The sequence below is a fragment of the Tympanuchus pallidicinctus genome, unplaced genomic scaffold (genome assembly GCF_026119805.1).
Source record: "Tympanuchus pallidicinctus isolate F22 unplaced genomic scaffold, pur_lepc_1.0 scaffold6, whole genome shotgun sequence".
NCBI classification, from domain to species: Eukaryota; Metazoa; Chordata; class Aves; order Galliformes; family Phasianidae; genus Tympanuchus; species Tympanuchus pallidicinctus.
The window spans coordinates 9,136,108-9,157,743 of record NW_026294780.1 but is presented as its reverse complement, the minus strand read 5'-3'; the positions used below and the strand labels follow the sequence as shown (position 1 = coordinate 9,157,743).

Below are 21,636 nucleotides of genomic sequence, written 5' to 3'. Positions count from 1 at the left end.
AAACTTCCATCATGATCACATGTTCATGTTTATTTTGCCATACCGAAGATGAAACTCCAGCCTACCATGAAACTTGGACCTCCACCTCCGTTTGGGTATCATGCAAAGAGAACAGATGATGCTGGGACCAGTTCTGAGGATGATGGATTACCAAGAAGTCCCCCAGAAATGTCTTTGTTCCAGGAAGTCTTAAGTTCAGGCACAACAATGAGAGTAAGTAGTTCTGATGTTGATAAAAAACAGTGTTTAATTATTTGTTTCACCTATGTGTAGAGGCAGAATGAATTATTTGGCTTGCTATATGTACCTCTACTTTACCTCCAAACAATTCAGAAATACCTCTGTTGTAGGCGAGTGAGAAGAGTGAGAAGAGAGTGAGAGAGAAAGTGTTCTATTTCTATAAACAATTACTTAAAATCTCTGTTCCTGATGAAATGTAAAAATAGTTCCAGAAAATGCAGAACTGGAAAAGAAAGTGTGTTTGTGTGCATGCATGGAGATTCTGTTTTTTTAGGAACTACAGAGAGCTGCCAGTCTTACAAAAATCTGAAAAATTGGTATTCTTCTTTGAACGTGTTGATAAGAGAGCTCTCTTTTTCAGTTTTTATGTTTTTCTAGCCTGTCATAGAAAAAAGGATCATAAAATAATTTGGAACTGTTCTGTCTTTTTAAATGGTAGTTTTGTTATACGTAATTTCATTCTTTATCTGCATGTCTTTGACTTTATGTTTGCAGTATCCTTACTAATCTTTAAGACTACTGAGAAAAACAACTTATGTTGTCAGTATCTGTGTGCTTTGTGTAGATGATTTCTGCTAGTACATCCATCTCATTTGTTGTCTTTTACTGAATCTCTTCCTCATTCCATCCCACAGTTCTCTGACTCTCACAAGCACCCTAGCTCTTTGAGTTTAGCTGGAACAGGCAGTGAAGAAGAAGAACAGGTAACTTCTGCCAAATGTATTATGAGCCAAGCAATTACGTGTAGTAATCTTCTAAGAAATGCAAGGCATAAATATTACTTTTTTGCCTGTCTGCTGCAAAAACAATCTTGTATGTATGTAGGTGCATGTCCATTCATTTTGCCTTTTTAATGCCTGTCCTTCTAGTATAAGGTTATGATTGTTTAATAGCATAATTCTGACATCTAGTAATCTTCTTTTAACACCAATTAAGCCTTCAAAAATAGTTCATATCCTCTAGCAAAATTTACAGACGTGATTTAATCTCCAAATGCAACCAGTCAGATTTAGACACTAAAATAGCATCCTTTTTTAAAGATGGGAAATTGCAGTAAAACTTGGTTAGGTTACATGCATAGGTTAAGGGAGAGTGGTTGTAAAGGAGCCATGAACAATATCTAGATCACAGAATCACAAAATGGTTCGGGTTGGAAGGGACCTCACAGCCCACGCAGTCCCAGATGCTGTCATGTGCAGGGCTGCCCCCTTCCCCCAGATCAGGCTGCCCAGGGTCCTGGCCTTGGAAGCCTCTGATCCTCCGAAATCTGCCCTAACTCTTGGTTTAAGTACAAAATTACCTCACACTGCTATAGAAACAGTTTGATGATAGTGACTGACATTACTGCTCAGGAAACGGAGGTGAAGTCTTTAGTGGGATTGTGGCCACGTGAACCAGCACAAGCTGGGAATTCTGCTGAAGTGATATTTTCAGGACTTGAGTACAAGCAAATAGATGACTTTCTTCAATCAGCAGTCAGATGTTCTGGCTGATTAAAGAGCTGTTTTGAAAGGCTCTGAAGAGTCCCTTTTAGTTGTGTGCAGCTGGAGTCATGGGAGAAAGAACGCGGGGGGTAAAAGAAAGAGTGTTTTCTAGAAATAGTAGGAGGAATGGAGGGGAATTGCAGAGAGGAAATAGAGAAGCTAGTCCTGAACTCACTACTTCTTGCTAATTATGCAAAATGTATTTTAAGGCCAGCTGCAGCAGGGCTCAGCAAAGATTTCTGGCCTTGCTTGTTGGATTGCACATGAAATCGTTTGAAAAGCTGCTTGTATGCAGCAAGGTCATAATATTTTTAAAGACTAAAAAGAACATGTGAAGAAGGTATTTCTTGAAATCTGGTGTAGGCAGACTGTAAATATAGAGTTCAGTCCAGATGTGTGTTGGCTAAGGAAGGATTTATGTCTCCCTTTAGTTCCATTAACTTCACTCTCTGACTCACTCTCTGACTCCTGAGATGCCTATGTGACTCTGTGGTTGCTCAGCTTTTTCCACACATCCCATCATTTAGATCACAGCATTCTTTATCCCAGTCTAATTTCAGAGTACAGCCATAAAGTAGCACCATCAGAACACTTTCCTCTTGAACTGCAAGGTCTGCTCAGCATTTCAGAAATTAGCTGCACTCCTACAAGGCAGAGGAGACTGCTTCACAGGGATGAGAAGTTTTGCACAACATAACACTGAGATTTCGGGTAGCAGTGACACCTTGCTGTGTCTTGGAATCCTTCCTGGCTCAAACAGGAAGGAAGAGATCCCGTCCACTCCTTTGGAACGGAGCTCTTTTGCTTCCCCCTCCCTGTGCTAATCAGCAGTACCAGCTGAGGGGCAGCTGAGCTGCGTGTGCGTGAGGTTTGCAGGATGGGGTCTTCCTGCTGGTACCTCCTCCAGCAGAGTTGGCCAGAGCCAGGCTCCGTGAGACAGGCAGCTTTTGCAGTCAGCTCAGAGCTGGCATTCAGTTGGGCTGCTGAAATGTAAGTGGAAAAACAAAGCAGATTCTCAGTTTTCCAGTGTATTCGCCAATGCTCAGCACTGCCAGAGAGAAGATATGCAAGTTGTCGAGGAAAAGCAGTAGTCAAAAAAAACCCAAAAAAACAACAAACCACAAAAACAAGGCAGGCAAATAGTGATTTGCCTTGAAAGAGAACATGTGCTGTGTCTTTGTCATGGAGCTGAAATGTCAATGTATTCACTGCTAGGTACTAATGTATAATGCAGCCACGTATTGTTTGTTGTACATTAGTCATGTTTGAGTACTACACTGCAGATATTGTAGAGTGGAAATTAATGAGAGCATCCATTATTCAGTGGCTGAGATGCTTTTTTTTTTTTTTTTTTTAACTGAAAGCATGATCGAAAGCTGTGGATCCAGCCTCCCCTAAAATCAATGGGAGTTTTTACCTGGCCATTCAGGAAGCTGTAGCAAACCCTGGGTATATTACAGAATGTCCTTTGTCTGCAGTGCATGATGCAGAACTCTACTTACAGAAAATGCTGATGCTTTTCCCTTACCAAAACATAAAATCAACACTGTTCTCATGTAAATCCATCCTCTGATAAAATACCACTTCCAGAGCCTTCCACCCAGCAGAACAAAGTATGACAAAGGAGGAAAGCTTTTCTGACGAAATGAACTGGAATTTCAAGCCTACAAAGTGAGTCTTACCAAGAGTTGTCAGAGATTGTGTTAATGTTATGACAGATAGGTTAGAAATATCATTTTGCCTATTTGCCAAAACTGAATCAGAGAGAAAGGAAGAACCCTGTTTCAAGCCATTTTTCACAGTTTTTTCAGACTCCTTTTTCTATCAGCTCTGGGACTTGCATAGTTTTTGTGAAGCACAAGGGAAGCTGAATTCCAGCTTTATGAAAGTACTACATCCTTTGGAGGACTCAGGAGTTGTTTTTGGATGCATTATTGTTCAGGTTGGAAGTTCCAGGCCACAAGTAGAAATTGTCCTTCATTTCCTTTCCCAGAATAGTCTATAAATGAGATGTTACATTTCAGGTAAACTCCCTAGTTATTGTGCAAATATAAGTACATGAGGAAAAAAAATGCAAGCTGACTTTGGCATTAATGTCATTGATTTTTTATTCTTTTTTCTTTGGGAGGGTGTTGTGGAGCTGGAAGAGACATATGCAGTTTAGGAAGCTAGAGATGTTCCAACCAGACATAACTGTGGATAGGAGCATAATAGGCACAAAAACTGGAAGATGGACCCAGAAAGGAAACCAGCCCTTTAGGCTTTGTAATGCAGTACTCTCCATAAATCTGTCTGCTAAAACATGTTGACCATGTATTTTTGTGCTTTAGATCTTTTAGTTAAATAAGTATCAGTTGCTCTTCCACATTGGACAGTATACCTTAATAGTCGTGGAGCTAAGAATTCACTATTGCTAATACCAGTGTTCTGTGTGCAACATTAAGAAATACAATGTTTTTTAAAGGACCTCAGAAGGGAAAAGAAGCAGCCTTAAAATGCAAATAAACATGCCCTTTTCTTTATTGTTAGATTCATGTATTGCTTTCTTTGTCTGATTTTATGCTTGGGGATTTTTTTTCAGGTTACATTGGGTCCTCATTCCAGATCTTGCTCTACAGATGGGCAGCTGTACTCTAGGCATGGAAGTGCTAAAATGAAATCTCCCCACGACTCTGACAGTAGCATTTCACCTGCTGCCAATTTTGAAACTCCACCTGAGCTTTCCTCGTGCTTGGATAACTCTGCTGCTAAACATAAGCTTTTAATAAAGCCCCGGAACCAGAGGTCCAGTAAAATGAGAAGATTTTCTCAGGTAATGGTGAAAATAAGCAGTGTCATCACTGACACAAAACCAGGAAGTTCTTTCTGGACTTTGTGTTTCAGATTCAGGTGTGATAAGAAGAGGCATATTGCAGCATGGGCATTTCATTGGTTGTTAATAGCTGTTATTTCATGGGACTAGCAGCAGCCTAAATATTATCAGATCACTTGTCAGCTCTTATGACACAGAAGTTTGTGTCACAATTGAATAAATTTACCATGCAGTACAATTTAGTATCTTGTCTGTGATGTGGAGGTTGGAGCTGAGTGTTTCATTTCTTACTTAAATAAATAAAATTGGGAAGTATTAACTATTAGCTTTTGTACTTTTCCTGGTCTGAAAGATCTTTTGAAATGTTAGTCTCTGATAGACTTGATGGAGGAGCTGCTTTAACTTCCCAAATGTAATTGGACTGATTCTTACAGAAAGTACAGAAATAATAAGTGGTGATCTGTTAGCTGGAGACAAATTCTGTACATTAGGACTCTTGAATTCAGCCTTCTCTCTATCTGCAAAACCTATAGAGCCTTTTTGAGCACTACAGACACTTAAAATAAGTCTCTGCAGAAAAAGAACAGTGCATTGCTGATCTTGTTTTTTAAACCATCATTTTACAACATTGTTTATCTCCTTTGTGGTTTTTTTTTTGTTTGTTTCTTAACTGTGAAGGGCATAGCTTCAGTTTACTTCTTTCTTCTAGGAAGTAAAGTTTACAGTTCTTCCTAAAGTACTTTATTGCTTGTGGTTTCTTTCAACATTTTCAATACATTAAAGTGGCTGAATTGGTTTGCTTAAAAAAGGAGATATTATTCTCTCTGTATTTAAATGTGGCTTAGCTGATATTTTTTCTCCTTTTCAAAATCTCTGTGTGGTCTTTGGGCTTGGTAGAGCACTGCTGTGAACAGCACAGTGATGAGGCCAATTATTTGGAAAATCATGTAAAGCAATAAAAGCCTGATCAAACCTTTCTCCCTTGTAAACTTGTTAGCAAAACACTTATGTTGCTCTAAAAGTAATGCCTCCTATTTTTTTCCAAGGAAACTAAAACTAGTGCACAAAAGCACTATTTGATGAAGCAAAGTCTCAGCTACAAAACATGATTTTCAACAAAGTCACCACCATTAGCTATGCATTTTTACCAGTGATAACAAGAGCCTGCATGTTGCACTTGTAAAAATCTGCAAAATGCACCACCCAGCCCTCACTGTGCTCATGTCCACCGTTTGGTCTCCATAAATATTCAGCATCAATAAATGTCAATGGGTGCCATTCTTTTTTTTGCATGGAGGAATTTAATGACACACCTTTGATTCACACACTTCCATATGAGACACTGTTGTGTCAAACCACCCCTCTGCTGCCATCTGCCACACAGCGACAACCTCTAATGGGATATTGGTGGGAAGGTTCAACCTCCACTGCCATCCCACCAACATCTACACCTGGCATCCTGGGCAAACATCATAACATGGGAGGTGCTACTTTTGGAGCATGTCTCACACAACTGCTTTGTCCATTCTACCTATTAACTGACATTAATTGAGCCCTCCTGGTTTTTTCATGAAGAGTGTTTCAGTGTTTAGATAATGCATTATTAATATTTGCCTGGCCAACCCTGCCTGTGCAGTTTGCTTCTGGCTTATCTATACCTTCTTTTACATTCTTGGGCCCTCACTAGAAGCATAAGAGGCATTGTAGCTTTGTGTTCTTTGCACTGCACTTGTGAAACAAGAAACTGGGAAAATCCTAATATCTTCAGAATGCAAATTTTGTGTTCTTAGAGCAAGGGCCCATATCCAAAATATATATTTAACCAACAAACTACAGTGAATCAGTGAGCTAATGTATGCACTGTGTGAAAATGTGTTTTCAGCAGCTTATTAACATTTTCAAATAATCCTGTATATTTAGCCAGTCCTTAACTGAAATGTAATCACAAGACCTCATTGATAACTACATATGTATTTGTGAACTTTTATGAAATAGTGTAATTCTTGGGGGAAAAAAAAGACTTGTGCACAAAGGAGAAAAGATTATAATGCTGTATTACAGTGTGATAAAACTGCCACATGGGAGTAGATACTCAGCTGGCATAGTGTGTCAGAACCTGACAGGCTTCTTAGTTTTTTGTTCTTCCTTCGATGTAGGTTTACTCTTTAGGAAGAATGGCTTGTTTTATTTTTATTTCTATTGTGGAGTTGCAAAACACAAAGGGACAGATTTTCTCATTCAGATGCTGCTTTTTGCCTAAGAGCAACACAACATATCCAGTATGCTCAGTGGAATCAAGTGCCAAGGACGCTCCAGTGGTCATTGTTTTGATGAACTTCCCATCTATAAAGGCATGAAAGCCTTAGTTGTGCAGAAAAGAATGTCACTGATTGCTTTTATATTGGTTAAATACATTATTCCCAAGTCTTTGTAGATGAAAATGCATCCAGTACGTAGGTTAAGAAAACAGCATGCTCAGTGTTGGAGGCAGGTTTCGCCTTCCTGTCTAAGATCTTGGTTGTAAATGCCGTGTTTAAAAAAACAAAGCAACAGCATACGAATCTGCACATAGTGATGGAGCTTTCTAAATTTCTTCCTTGCAGAGGACCCAGTCTGAATCTCTGACTGATTTGAGCTGCACACCAGAAGAAGAAGAGGATGATGAAAAGGAGATGCGTGCAGACTTGCCAGATGCTGTATTCAAAACCAGCGATCAAGAAGTGCCTTGCAGCACATCTGCAGCACAGGACGTGGCTTCCTGGCAGAAGCCCAGAGTGCCTGAGGACCTTCCTCCTGCTTTGAGACTGGCAGTGACTCAACCCATTTCTGACTCTGCTGTTGCACAGGAAGCTTTGCTTCCAGAGAATGAACCAACGGGCTTCCAACCAATGCTGGATACGTGTGTGAAGTCTGAGTGCTTGCTGCTGTCAGAAGGCAACAGCTCCACAACTTCTCTGAACTCTGCTCCAGACATAGAAGTACAAAAGCCAGAAGATTCCTCAGCAGCACTGGTTCTGTTGTCTGGGGATGCGAGTAGCAATGTGTCAACTAGTACTTTAAATAAAGGAAACAAGGAGCTTCCTTCTGTGTTTTCAGCACATGAAATACCATCTGAAGAAGATATTTCAACTAGTAAGAATAGTAATATTTGCTTGGAAGGGTTAGAAGAAAACATACAGAGCGATGACCAGGTACCTGTGGAAATGTCCTGTAACAAAGAGTCAAAGAAGGTGGTTGCTGTGTCATCAGAGTCTAGCAAGCAGTTTTTCACAGGTTCTTTTCAGCCCACAGATTCATTCCATGTTTCACATCCCTCTTCTTCATCCCAGGTGGGGTCGCATGCTTCCCAGTCCCTAGAGAAAGCAAAGACTGTACAAGAAGCAGCTGCTTCTGATAAAGAGAACAGTCAGTCACTGGTTCACAAAGAAGAGATTTTGGAGAAGAAAAATGAAAAAACTGCCAATGAACTCAATGTCTTGAGAAAGTTTTCTGTCTCCTCTGCACGGGAAAGGCCAAAAACCAGAAGCCTACATTTTCCAGAAGGTTCACTGTATGAAGATCCATTAAATACCAGGTTCTTCCTGTCCAATGTGAATGTCTCTTTGAAAAATGAGAAGTTGAGCAAAGACTTGCAGAAGGGATCAGATCTGGAAGGTAGAAAAAGTAGTGACAGAAACCAAGCTTTGCTGCCAGAATCTGACTCTGAGAACATGGGCCAGTCTACAGAAATTTTGGCTGACTGTAGTTCTCCAGCTGTCGATGCAGTTCCGGTGCAAAGTGATTCTTCTGCAGTATCTCAGAATCAGCAAAGCTGTGAAGATAAAAATCCTTTTCAAGTAAAACTTAGATCTACCTCTCTGTCCTTGAAATATAGAGACCACTTGTCTGAATCAAAAGGAATTAAAAGATACGGCACAGAATTTAATTTAGAAAATCAGGGATTGACTTTATTTCTCAAAGATGATAAAACAGAGATCAAAAAAACAGCCAATACAAATGTTGGTGGTTCTTTAAATGAAAAGATCAAATCCAAAGCACAGTCCTCTGAACAGCTTAGTAGCAAACCTCCATTGCCTAAAAAGCCAGTCATTCAAAACATAACTGTTCCAAATACTAGTGCAAGCAAGGAGAAGCAGGACAAAACTATTCATGCTCCAGAATCCAGAAATGAAGAGAGACACATGGAGAAAAGGCCAAATCCTAGTAAAGTGCCTGGTAAGACACTTGATACTTTGTAAAGTTGTCTTAACTCATGAAGAATGACCTTACCACGTGGGATTCACACATTCTGTTGTGTGAATCTCAAATCATGTGAGCTGGAGCTGAGGGCTCTGCCTTTGGTGATCCCTCATTCTTCCATTTGATTATAAAAAAAAAAAAAACCAGCAGGGAAGAAGTAACAGGCAAAGTAAGGCATTTTTGCCTGAGATTTTTTTTCTGTTTCATAGTATTGTTTGTAGGATGTTCAAAGTGACACTCAACAGATAGAGGGCATTAGCAAGTATTGTAAAAGAGAAATATCAAGCTACTGAATCTCCCCATTTAGAGCTGCTTTCTGAAATTCAAAAGGCAGGAGCACATATTAAGAGCAGTGCCCTATGTGAGGTGAATGACTCAGACCTGTAGACCTTTTCCTGCCATAGTATTCAGACAGAAATACTGCTAACTGCCTGGCATGCATAGCACACTTATTTACATGTTGTCTCATGAGTCACACATGTTCATTTATTCATCTTTACCATTACTCAATCCTTGTTTAAAAACAAGAATTAGCTACCCTGCAGCTTGCTGGACTAAGATCAACTCTACTGCAGATCATTAAATTGCACCCAGTTGTCTGTATTGTAAGCCAAAACATAATTGGGTTAGAGTTAAAAAATTCAGTCCTCTGGAGACCAATATATTGTGTGCCACAGGCAGAGAACAGAAGAGGCAACACTGCCATCTGAGGTCTTTGCAACCACAGCAAACGAGTTAAGTACACTCAAGAAATTATAACTGGAAAAACTCTGCTCTTCTTTTTGAAGAGTGACCGAAAATGGGGGAAAAAAAAATCTTTAGGTCTTCCAGTATGTATGAGGAACTTATTCCCCACCCCAGTCTGTCTGGTCATGAGTCTGATATTAAGATGTGAGGAGATGAGGTTTCTGCATGCCACAGCAGAGCTTGCCCTTCAGGTTGCTGTTTTCCACTGGGGGCCAGGCTCCGAGCCTGGGAGAGAGGAAACACTAAGCTGAAAGAAGACGCTAGAATGTGGCAGGCCATGTGTGCTGTACAAAAGCCTCTTCCTGGCCCCACAGGCAACTTGCTGAGCAAGACTGGGTGCAGCAAAAGTGCACTGAGCACTGACGGATACAGTAGGAGGAAAGGAGGAAAGAAATGGAGCTGAGGAGCACATTTCTCTTGGCTTCTCCTCTGCTCCTGCAGCTCTAGGTACAAAGGAGACTCCTGGCCCTGGCTCAGGGCTGTTCTCTACAAAAATGTGTATGCACAAGAGCCTGGCCTCACTGGCAGGGCTGTGCACACGTGGAGTTTGACCTCGTGCTGCTGGTCCAGTAGCACTGTTTCAGATGCGTTCCTCTCCAACTGGCAGTATTACAGCAGATTGGTATGGCCTGGTATTGTCTGACGTGGAGATTCAGATTAGCCTGTAGCAGTAATTAGTCTTCTTATCTAATTCCTCATTGTTGTTATTATATCATAGTAGTTTTCCAGCTTTGAACAGCTTTGTAATGCATTCTGCTATTTTAGCATGCCAGGAGAGAAAGCTTAATTCTAAATAGAGAACACTCTACTCCAACTTGGCCTGAGGTCTTTCCAGGTCTTTCCTATGCCACTATAGACTTTTCTCCTTAGAAATGGGATCGAGTCACTACCACAGCCTGAGCAGGCTACCAAATGCTGCAGGTGAGTGAAGTACTCACACCTTCTCTAGCCATCTGGGCACAACAGCAGGTTTTGTGGGGGGAAATTAAGCAGCATCACGCGGGAGAACTGCTGTAGTACCTCTGTAGGGCATCTTGAGCCATGGGATGCAATGAGAGAGAAAACAGCTTTATGAAACAGTGCAGTACTCCTGTGCAAATGTCATTTTAAGCTCTTTGAAACTATTGCCTCAGCCCAGTGACTCAGGAGAGTATCCCAGTAAGTGCCAGAAATCTGAAAAGCACTATCAGCATCACTCTTCCAGGGATCAATCGTGTGGCTTAACAACAAATTCTGGCTATCAGGTATTCTAAGCCGCCCACTTTCTTTTTTGTTCAACCTTAAGAGCTGTGGTTGCTACTGAGGAACACTTGACACTGTCAGGGAGTTTCTGCGTGCTGTGTGTTAGGAAATTCCTTTGCTCAACAGGAAGGCAAGCTGTGGAATCATAATGCAAAGGGGTGTAATACCCTTTTCCTATACAATCATCTGCAGAAAGTCAGTTTGCTGTGTCACAGGATGAACAGGAGCAGTTTGGTACGTGGAACTCAATTTTTGGCTTCTCAGCATTCTTGGTACCAAAGGCCCTGTGAGGGCTGCAGGCAGGCTGCTGTTCCACCAAGGAGAAAGCAGAAGTTTGGTAGAAGTTTGGCCAGCATTTCCTGGGGAATGAGGAGGGGTTTGTTTGGTTTCTGTGCAGCTGCAAGGTGACTTTGTAATGGATGTGTGAAATTAGTCACTCTGTCTGTCCAGAAAATAATTTTTTCTAGAGCTAAAAGCACAAGTCTTTGCAAGAATTAAAAAAAAATTAAGCTGTGTTTTTGGGAGTTGATAATCTATAAATCCTGTAAAGGGCAGAAACAACACATGCTAGCAGGTTATTACAAGAGCAAAGCTGTAAGTAATATCCATGTGAATGTGCACAAGAGAATATTTAAAAATCAGTGACTGTAGCAGAGAGATATTCTCTAAAAGAAAAAAAGGAACTTGGAGGGGGACAATGACTGTAATGGCAAAGGAAATTGGTATTCATTGTCTAGAAATTTGAGCTTTGAAGCAACAAAGAAAATGTTTCTCTCTGGATAAAAGACATTGCTCTAGTGCTGCCCTGTCTATAGCTGAAAAAAGACACTTTTTTTTTTTTGCCAAAATACATTTGTTTTTAGGTTGTGTCAGCCTATTTTGTACCATGGCTGCTTTCCAGCAGTGAAATAGACTTCAGTGCAAACATAGCACTTTCTGGTGTAAAAAAAGACTCTCCTGGTATCAGTGGTATAGATCCAACCAGAAGTCAAATCTTCAAAGAGCTTAAAGAAAGAAATGCCAGAAATACATTGCCAGACCTTTTAGAATTCTGTGCTCTGAAATTAAGGAACTGGGTGTGTATCCTGACACAGATGCATGCAGTACATTAATAAATAAGGAGAAATATTTAGGGCAGAGCATGTATACTAAGTGCCATCTGCATTTTTAAAGACTTTTGTGAGATACCTGATGTTTCATGATTGACCAAAGATATAACAATGTGGAAAGAAATATGCACACATGAGTGGTCTTACGAAACAATGATACTTGCATATATGGAGGGGTTATGTCCCTGTGTTTGGATTAGCTAAGAATATGTTTGCTTTTAGAATACACAGGGAGTACACAAGTTAGCTTTGCTGTTACCAGAGGTATGTCCTTTAAGTAGTTGTAATATTCTGCTTGCACAAATGTATGGCAAAAGCACTCACTCTTTGCAGTCCTCCCAGGCATAAGATGCTCATTATCAGGGACAGGATCTAAATGTTGTAAAGAGACTCTGCAATATTTTGTCCACACAAAGGTTTTTAGATTTAAAGGAAACAAGTACAATATCTCAGGCCATACCTAAAACAAATTGATCCCTAAACCTTAGGATTATGTTTCAATATGTCTTTGTTGTGGTTATTCACGTATGCAATGTGCACACACACACAACCTTACACACATTTGAATATACTGGGTATATTCATCTGTCAGTAGGCAGAAAGAGCAATGTATTTCTCTCACTTGTCTGTGTGTGCATACACCAGTGTACAGTAACGAATCAATCACAGATCCTCTTTAGTCCATAAATAGTACTGTATCTTCATCTCGTTGCTCACACAGCCAGTCACATAGACGGGAAAGAATAAATCCAGCCATTGATGGGAAGTGTATGCTTTCATATTCACAATATTTAGGCAGAAGAAATTTCATTTGTAAGAGCAGAGCTGTAATCTCTGAGGAAAAGGAAATCTTTAGTAAAATGGTGAGGGAAATGGATACTTGCATTCAACACCTGCAGCAGGGGAGTTTCACCCTTAGGGAGCATTGGGCCAGCCCTGCTGTTATCAGAGCCAGCTGAGAAGAGCTTGGGTAATTCTTATCTGAGGGAAAGAATTCAGAAGGTGAGAGAGGGCTCTGTTTGGGTTGGGAGTTGTCTGGTGGTGAGACTCAGAGCTGTGGAAGTGGTGAGGGGTATGGGCCTGGCTGCCAGCAGCCTGAGCGATGAGGCCAGTGAAGAGGCCTGCAATGTTGTGTGCTTGGTAGCTGTGGTGGAATGGGTGGAGGAAGCTTTTGAGTGTGGTTTCAAGAGGCAGCAGGCTTCAGCAGCCGACTGAAATGCTAGGTGTTCATAGGCATTAGGCACAGAGCAGACAAGTTCTGACCTGGTGTCCTCCCATTTTCTGTGACTTTTCCCAAGGGGAAGAAGGGGCTCGCTCCTCTTTCCAAAAGCCTCAGGCCAAATCTGTTCCAAGGAAAGAAAGAGAAGGAACTATCATGAGCTTAAACCTACGAGTGAATGAGAGATACATCACTGCCAACAACATCCTTTATTAGTTTATGAAGTGATTAAATAGAGAGTTGAATAGTGTATTGTTTAAACATACTGTAATAAGAACCGAAGAATATAATTCAGAATTCAGCTTTCGGAGTGTGCCATGGAAGCAAGAGACTCACCCCTGCTTCACAGAAGGAGAACTGAAGGACAGAGCATCCATGGCATGTCAGCCTTGCATGGATTCCAGCAGAAGGTGCCTCTGCTTGCATTCAGCACTCTGTGACGGCAGAGCATACACACAGGGAATGCTTGTGCTAGCTGCCTTGCGTGCGACTTCTGTTGGAAATGGGAATTAGGCGGTGCTTTTGAGTTCTTGTGGTTTCACCGTGGCTAGCCAGTTCCTTAAATGCTGAGCTTTGATGCACGGTGAATTATAAAAGCATTCTGACTGCCTCATGACCAGATGAGATAAGACAGGAGGAAGGACTTGTTCATGGGAATCAGACACTCACTGAAATGAGAAAGATGTGCAGACGTCTTTTCTTGTGAATTGTTGCTTCTTGAGAATGTTTTCAGTTTCTTAATACTCTTCAGAACCCCAGAGTTTCCTTGGAGAGACTCACATACCTTAAGCTGTGAGAGTGACACTCTCTACCGTACTTTGTCCTGTGATTACCTTTTATCTTTTGCCAGTACCGTAAAGTTACTAGAAGAGCAATGCAGCTTTATTGCCACAACACCTGCCCTAGTTGGAAGCAGGAGGATGTAAAGGATCTCTGGGCAATGGGAAAGATAGTAGATTGTGAATACAATGCAGTCTCTTCCTCCTCTTACAGTAATTTCAGCTGACTGATAAGGGAGAAGGTAGCAAATTCTGCAGATTGCATCTGACTTTTTTTGCTGAAGAAAACATTTCCTTTGCTTTGCCTGCCTGACATACTTCCTGTAGCAAAGACTCACAGCAGCAAGAGTAAAATGTAATTATTTGATGAAAGAAGAAAGCCCATCCCAGAAGCAGATCAGCTCTTGATCCTGCTCAGAGTAGGTGATGGTACTGTGCTGTCGCAAGTCAGGCCTGCACAGGTACATTATCTTTCAACCTTTAAAGATGTCGATAAAGAGCTTCTTCATTGCTACTATAACAGCAGCATTCTGATACCATCTCTTCCAGGATCATATTTGGCTCTAATTTGGCTGCCTTGTAATTAGTGTTACTTGAATGTCTGGTTTCTCATCATGAAAATTATTTCAAAAGCCCAGGTGCTTGACACCTCCCTGTGTAATATCTGCTTTATGGAAATTGCTGTTGTAATAGCAGCTTCCTGACATATCACTGAGGGATTGGGGACCCTGTTGTGTTAGGAAATGCACATCAAAACAATAGGAGGAGGAATCCTAAATACACAGAAATGGAAGCACAGATAGCAGTAAAACCATTACATGAGGTATGGTAAATAGAATGAGAGCGTTGCAGTCATTGTCAGTATTGATTGTTTGGTGGGAGCTGAGGAAGAGCAATGCACAGTTTAGTCAGTGTTTACAGAAAGCCCCTGTGGTATGACAGGGAAAATGGGACAGAACACAGAGGGTGATTCTGAATCAGGCAGACTAAGAAGTAACATCCCTAGCTGAGCCAAGGCAGAAGCTGCATTCCCACTATCAAGGAAAGGCTGGTGGGTAAGTTGAGAGGGCCTTCAGAGTAAAAACTTTGATATTTGTGAGGACCAACGTATTAAAAACAGTAAAGGACACTACAAAGGCTGTAGTTATCATGGAAAAAATCCTGTGTGGTGGTGTGCCAGTTATACAAGGCTCTGTCTTGAAACTGAGGCCTTGACATGGGGTGAGAAGGAATGTTTGGGGGGATGGAGTTACAGGAAGAGGCTGGCCAGGCTGAGGGAGGCTTCAATGGAGAAACATTTTGATAACATTGATAATACCTTGCTAATATTTGCTGTGCAGATATTCATTAAATGATGCTTCTGAGGAATTCCAGACATCACCGTCACCTTCAATAGTGGCGGTCAGTCCGCTTATCATAGCAGCGTGATCTGAGAACTGATGAAGCACGGAGCCTAGTTTTACTTGGCAGTGTGCTTAATGGGTTTTGCCCAAATTACTTACTGCCTAACTGGATACATGGGCACAACCTACAAAGGAGATAATGTGATTGTGGGTATCTTAGTAGACATCGCATCAATTCAGCTTAGTGGCTTTAGTTATGATGGTCGTGATGAAATTAGCCCTAATATAGTCAGAGAAGGCTGTTTAATAGTCCTTGGGCTGCTAGCGGTTGTCTTGGAGAAATGTGGAAAATAAGGGAAAGTAGCAGATCTTGAAAAGGGAGGTGAGGTGGGGGGGGGAAAGGAGTGTTATATACCATTTAAAATGAAATACCAAAAGGAATGACTGAGCTATTTATGAATGTCCACAAGATAGCATGGATGTAAATTCCAAACAATGTGGTTTGGTGATGAAAAGTCAAATCAAATGATAACTGTTGTGGCAGGGCAAACGAGTGTCATGACATCTCCTCATGACACTCCTATAAGTACAGTATTGGTGAATCTATTCATTGGGTTGATGCAGAGCTATCGAGTGTGCTGGCTATGTTTCACTGTCGTTTTAATGGTGGCCATCCTAGTTCTGGCACTGTTCAGTATATTTAAGGACAGGGGTGACAGATCTAAGTGTATTTTTCTTACATTTGCAAGTACTAGCAAGCTGGAAAGCCTGTAGGCACAGTGGAGAACAAGAATAGAAATCAGAGTTCTCTTGAGAAAGTGGAAACATAGTCTGAAAATAATATTTTTATTATAGAAAAGTACAAAGTGCTGGTCTGTATGTAAAAATAATCAGGTGCACAGATATGAAAAGGGAAGGAGAGAGGGGAAGTAAGATGATCTAAAGCTCAAAAACTAAATTTGAAACAAGAATAAGGTAATCCTGCAAAAAAAGGCTGATGTGTATAGGAGGCAGTCTCCAAGGCATGCGAAGTAGTCCTTCCACTTCACCTGATTCTGGCACCTTGTACCAGAGTGGAGCCAGACTTGGACCAAATTAGGACAGTACCTCCAAAAGCATCTGGAGAATAAAACTAGTCAGAAAAGCTAAAAAAAAAAAAGAGAAAATGTGGTGTAAATCTTCAAATGCGCAGCAGATTGCCACAAGAACAACGTGAGTAATCTGCTCACAACCACAGTATATAGGAAACGAAGTTATAGATTTATATTAGAGCAAAGAAGATTTAGCTTACCCTTTGGGGAAAAAGTTTAGTGGAAAAAGAACAGTGAAGTCTTTGGACAGATTGTTTGGGGAGACTGTGAGTTCTGCCCCATCTGTGGAGGTTTTAAGAACAGACTAGATGAATATTGGTCAGAATACAGTTTCTGTGAATTTTTGCAATTCATCTTGCCTTATATCTGAAGGGATAGACTAGATAACATTGGACATCTTTCCCAGCATTAAATTATCGTCCTCTGAAATGAGAGAAAAATGAAGCAAGGGTAGCCAGCAAAGAGAAGAGAAGGATTATGTGAGGAACAGCTGTTGGCATGGAAAGACAGGGAGGTAGATGGTGTGCAAGAGAATCAGAGTAACTTGCCATGCAGGAAGGAGGGAAGCTTCTTCAGTGTCCTGGGGCCCTTCTTCATCTGTGCTGCATCTCCACAACTGGGCTTCCTGGCTTCTTCTTTTCAGAGGTTTCCCTACAAGATCACTTGAGGTAAATGTGATGGGAAATGCAGTGTCAGCTGGCATTACGTCTTCCTTTGCCCTTAAAGAAAATCTTGTTTACTCCTCTTCTGTTTTTTAGCTGATATAGGCTTTACAATGTTTTCATGCTAACTAACTTCTGGGGTTGGGGCCACATTCTTCTAAATTAGATCACAGCTCTCCAGAAACATGTGCCACCTCCACAGGGTCCTGAGGCAGGGAGGCACAGCTCCATGCCAGCACAGCAGCTGAGCATAGGTCTGAGCAGGATGCTGAATAGATAACAAACATTTCTTAAGGGGCAGAATTATGCATGATGTTGGAATGAGAATGCTTAACTTCAGCTCTGCAACATCCATAGAATATGCAGTATTTCACTTCCCCATACATCTGCATACCACTTGTTCCTTAATTGCAAATGTGAGAGAAACAGAGTAGCACTTTCGACCCTTTTCTCTAGGAATTGCAATTTTTTCTTGTCTTGCTGAAATCTCCATTCTAGTAGAGCATGGTGAGAGTGATTGGCCCAAGTGCAGAACATGGTGAGTGTCAGCAGTGTCAGCAGTATTCCTGTGTGTTCAGGCAACACAGACTGCAGGAACAGGGGGCTGTGCCAGAAAGGCTAAAAAGGTCACGTGAAGGCAGCACTAAGGCACTGGCTGCTGCTGTTTGGGAATGGGAATGGAGGGGCAGAAGGGGAGACCCTGGAAAGTGGGTGATTTCATGAAGTTTCATTGACTTTTCTGAATCTCCCCCATGTGAAGGCAGTGACATTGAACTCTAACTGAACAAGGATAAGAAGTGGTTTTTCACCAGTAGAGTGGTAACTTAGCATGAGGATTGTTGTCTGGAGACCAATCTGAAAAGAGTCCCTGTTTACCCAGGCTTATCACACTTCATGTGACAAACCAGCATACTGAGCAAGCGAGAGCTGAAGTCTCTTTCAAATAACCATGAGTATAAATAATCTGTCAACAGAGAGGAGTGTGTCTTTGGTGATTCCTGGAGACTCCAGAAGGGAGCCTGACAGTCCCACAGAGCCAGCCTGGATCACCATCGCAAGGCAGAAGCAGTGGGGAACGCAGCAGGAGCAGGAGCTTGATGGAGAGAAACCAGTCACTCCGGATACTAAATCAGAGACAGAGAAACAGAATAAAGAGAAGGAAAGAACAGAGGTACTTACACTACAAATTTGCAATGATTTCATATTATTACATTTCTGTAATATTCCTTGAATCCACTGCTATTTTACTACTCAGATGCCATAACAATAACAGATAGTTAATGAGTATAACCAACAACAAAACAAAAACACTGCTCTCATAAATGTGTTACAGACGCAGAATTCCCTGGTTGTTCAGATAAGTAATGTTGTATGTCCAAAAAATCCTGGAACTGTGTGTGATGTGTAAAATTTCTTAGGTGCCCACTGCATACTTAGCAGAGGTAAGGTGTGGACTGTAGGCTAAGATAACCAAACTGCAGTACCATATTGTACAGGCTCTTTCAATGCAATGGGATCAATACAATACTCTCTCCACCATTTCATTCAATCTCCTCTACCTTCTGACTGATCTAACACCGAATGTAGTGCCCAGTCCTAGAAGGATTTAAGAGCAACAGCATTTAAAGCTTTGAGAAGTGAAACAGGATAAAAATAGCATTTGCACTTGCAGACATTGCCAAGATATAACTTCTGGTTCTTTGTATATAACTGAAATGCACAATGTGGTGCCGTAGAATACGGGCTTCAAAGATCCTATGCAAAAAAGGTGATACCAGTAGCAAGTGATCTTCCCAGGTGACAAAGCTGAGCTAGCAGAAGCACTTGGCATTAATACAGAATACTAACAAGGCTTTCCTGTTAGTGGGCTAGCTCATGGAGGCAGCAGCGTGTGAGTGCTGCTGCCTGTGTTGCCTCATGCACAGTAAGAGCCCAGCACTGATGCAGGAACATGAGTGGCTTACACCAGTTTAGCATTCCCAGTGCAAATGACCTACTTTCTTGCTTAAAATGGTACTATAAGAAACCCGATTACTGTATTATATCCTGGAATAGAAAAAGATGTCTAGATGATGAAAAAAATAGCAGTGGTTTAGATTAACAGGAAGTAAAACCTAATAAAATGTCTAGGCAAGATTGTAAACTGCAAAAATACTCAGCACTGTCATAGCAGTTAAAACACAGAGGGTTTGAATGATCCCAAAGCAGAGTTTCTGTGTTAAATAGGAAACTCCAGATTTTAGTTGGCAGCGTTCCCTAAAATTCATGCCATGCGTTTCATTTCCCTGTATCAGCTAGCAGAGAAATATGCCAAGATGCTCCTGACTGCTGTGTGAGGCGTGGTGCCACTGTACTGCTCCTACTCTCACATGGCACCAGGCACTGTCGCTTCAGGGTGGTTTTTGATGCTGGCAAGAGAAATCATGAGAGGATGCGTTTCATTTCCTTTTCATGGAAGTTTACCTTCAATCCTCCAAAAATTCAATGCCCTAAGCCACAGAATTTAGGAGGTAGGAAGAGTGAGGCTGTTTGCAAATCCTGTGTACATTAGTGAAGCTTTCCAAATGGTTTGGAATATATTTTGTCTTTAAACAACCTACTAGGAGCTACTGTTAGAAATAAGAAGATACACAGAGGGATAGTTTCAGTTATTTAAGCTGAGTACTATAGATGCTAATGTGAAACCCATAGAATTCTCTGAATGGGTGTCAGTTCCAGTGAGAGAAGTGAACCAGTATGTGATAAGTCCATGTGATCTTTGGATCACAACAGGCATCAAATCCACTCCTTTTGCTCATATTCTTCCAGGCTGGTCTTACTTATTCACTGTGCATTATTTGGATTTTAACCCTCTATGTACCTAGGGGTCAGTGAAACAGCAATGGAGCAAACCTCCACACCTGGCACCTAAAACCACTTCTGAAGAACAGAAGAAGGAGTCAAAGTCTGAAGCAAAAGAGCCTCTGACAAGAACCAATTCACTGACACATTTTGTCTCTGGTAGGAAAGAAAATGCTTAAAATGTATTGCTCTTACCTTGAAACCTTGTCTGAAGAAATCCTCTTTGAGTGTTCTGGAGAAGGAGTAGGGGTTAGATCCTAATCCCTTCCCTGGTTCCACATCACCAAGGGCAAAATGTTTTCTCAGCACTAATATCTGGAGTTTTATGATGCCACATTCTGCTTTGATTATACTGTAGTCATAACTAGTATTGAAAGAAATGTGAATCAAGAGTGCCAGGCCATTTCACAGGATTGGGTAATTTCACAGAAAGGTGCAGAACTATTTTCAACAGTGTTCAGTTTCCTTGGGGTTTCCTAAGCACACAAGAACGATGTGCTCAGCACCTATCTGCCCATCAGTGAGTTGAAGGCTGGGAGGAAGTCTGAAATGAATGTTCTCGTTTGGCCTGGGCATGAGCACAGGGCATGGCAGAGAATTGAGGTCATCTTACTGTTTTTTATAAGTTTAGGAACCAAAACATATTAGTCCTAAAAAATGTATTCTTTTGCTGCTCGAAGTGGTTATTGCCTCAATAATGTATCATAGAAGTTTTTGATGTGAAATGCAAAGATTTTCTGCTGAAAAGCAAGACTCAGCAAATTGTTAATGAAAGAGTAGAATGTATAGCTGCACAGCAAACTTGTCTGAAATGCACCTGTGTTTTATTCACAGACAAAGATGAAATCAGCCACTTGAAGAAAGCCAGTACTGCTGCTCCAGACCAGCCGTCGTGGATGGAACTTGCCAAAAAGAAATCTCAAGCTTGGAGTGATATGCCCCAGATTATAAAATAGAATTATGCAAATGAATAACATCATTTATAAATAAGTCAGCTACTTAATTGAACTTCTACAGACCAACTAGTCACAGTGAAGAATCTCTGAAACAGGAGAAGGCTCTTAACTCTACAGCTGTGGAAAAAGCGTGCAATAGGTGCAGTCAAAAAGTTTACCTGAAGCAATTGTAGCAATCAGGATTGCAGTGGATTATTTAAATTATGCTGAGAACATTCTTATACTTTGGAAAACAAGATTTCTGCTTTATCTATTTCCTGTGTTTTCTTCCTTTAAGGACGTTTGCGTCAAAAGCGGATCTTCACTAAACTTTGCTGAGTTTCAGTTGTTGCTGTTCTGCTTGATACATTTTTTTCTGTGTTTACGTTTATAAACTGTACACTAACATCCTGGTTCTGTTGATGTGTGTCACTGGAATTGCCTCACGCTTTTTCTGTCAAACTGTAGAAGTTTTCATGAATGGCTTCTAGTGAGTACTCTGCTAAAATGTGCTGCTTGGACTCTGTTTGCTGAGCTGAACCAAGTGGTCCAGTCTCTGATTTTAGGTTACATTTCATGAGGCACGGCAAATTTATGCATGACCATGAATAAAAATTCCTCAGGTTCTTCTGTGAGCAGCCTTGGTTTTGTGATATTTTCTAGAAGGGAAGCAATAAGGAAATTGGACTGAAGTTTGAAGCTCATTGCAGTTACTTTTCGACCTGAATTGATCTGCAACTATCTTCTCTTTGTGTGAAATCATCATTCTCAATTAGGAGCATGGTGTTAGCAGCAATGGACAATTTTGCAAGCTAACAATAAATCCCACTGGGGAATTTCCTGGAAACTTAATGCCCAGGAATTAATGCTAAGGAAACTTAGCAGTGGCTAAG

The 21,636-nt window shown here is 41.1% G+C and overlaps 1 protein-coding gene and 1 long non-coding RNA gene across 3 annotated transcripts in view; one reads left to right on the top strand and one right to left on the bottom strand.

Annotated features, from left to right (window-relative positions):
• Window positions 1-21,378, top strand: part of CRACDL (CRACD like) — a 60,138-nt gene extending 38,760 nt beyond the window's left edge. For both annotated transcript variants that reach the window (XM_052705695.1, XM_052705694.1), the window contains exons 5-11: window positions 49-213; window positions 876-944; window positions 4,306-4,536; window positions 7,140-8,751; window positions 17,942-18,138; window positions 19,832-19,967; window positions 20,643-21,378. In XM_052705695.1, coding sequence (XP_052561655.1) covers window positions 49-213; window positions 876-944; window positions 4,306-4,536; window positions 7,140-8,751; window positions 17,942-18,138; window positions 19,832-19,967; window positions 20,643-20,764 — 2,532 coding nt within the window. In that variant the 3' untranslated portion in view covers window positions 20,765-21,378. The remainder of the gene's footprint in view (window positions 1-48; window positions 214-875; window positions 945-4,305; window positions 4,537-7,139; window positions 8,752-17,941; window positions 18,139-19,831; window positions 19,968-20,642) is intronic.
• Window positions 11,893-14,011, bottom strand: LOC128092169 (uncharacterized). The gene is made up of 3 exons (XR_008211665.1): window positions 13,429-14,011; window positions 13,137-13,216; window positions 11,893-12,707 (listed from the first exon to the last, which is right to left on the bottom strand). It is a non-coding gene; the product is annotated as an uncharacterized LOC128092169 (long non-coding RNA).
• Window positions 21,379-21,636: the final 258 nt, after the last annotated feature.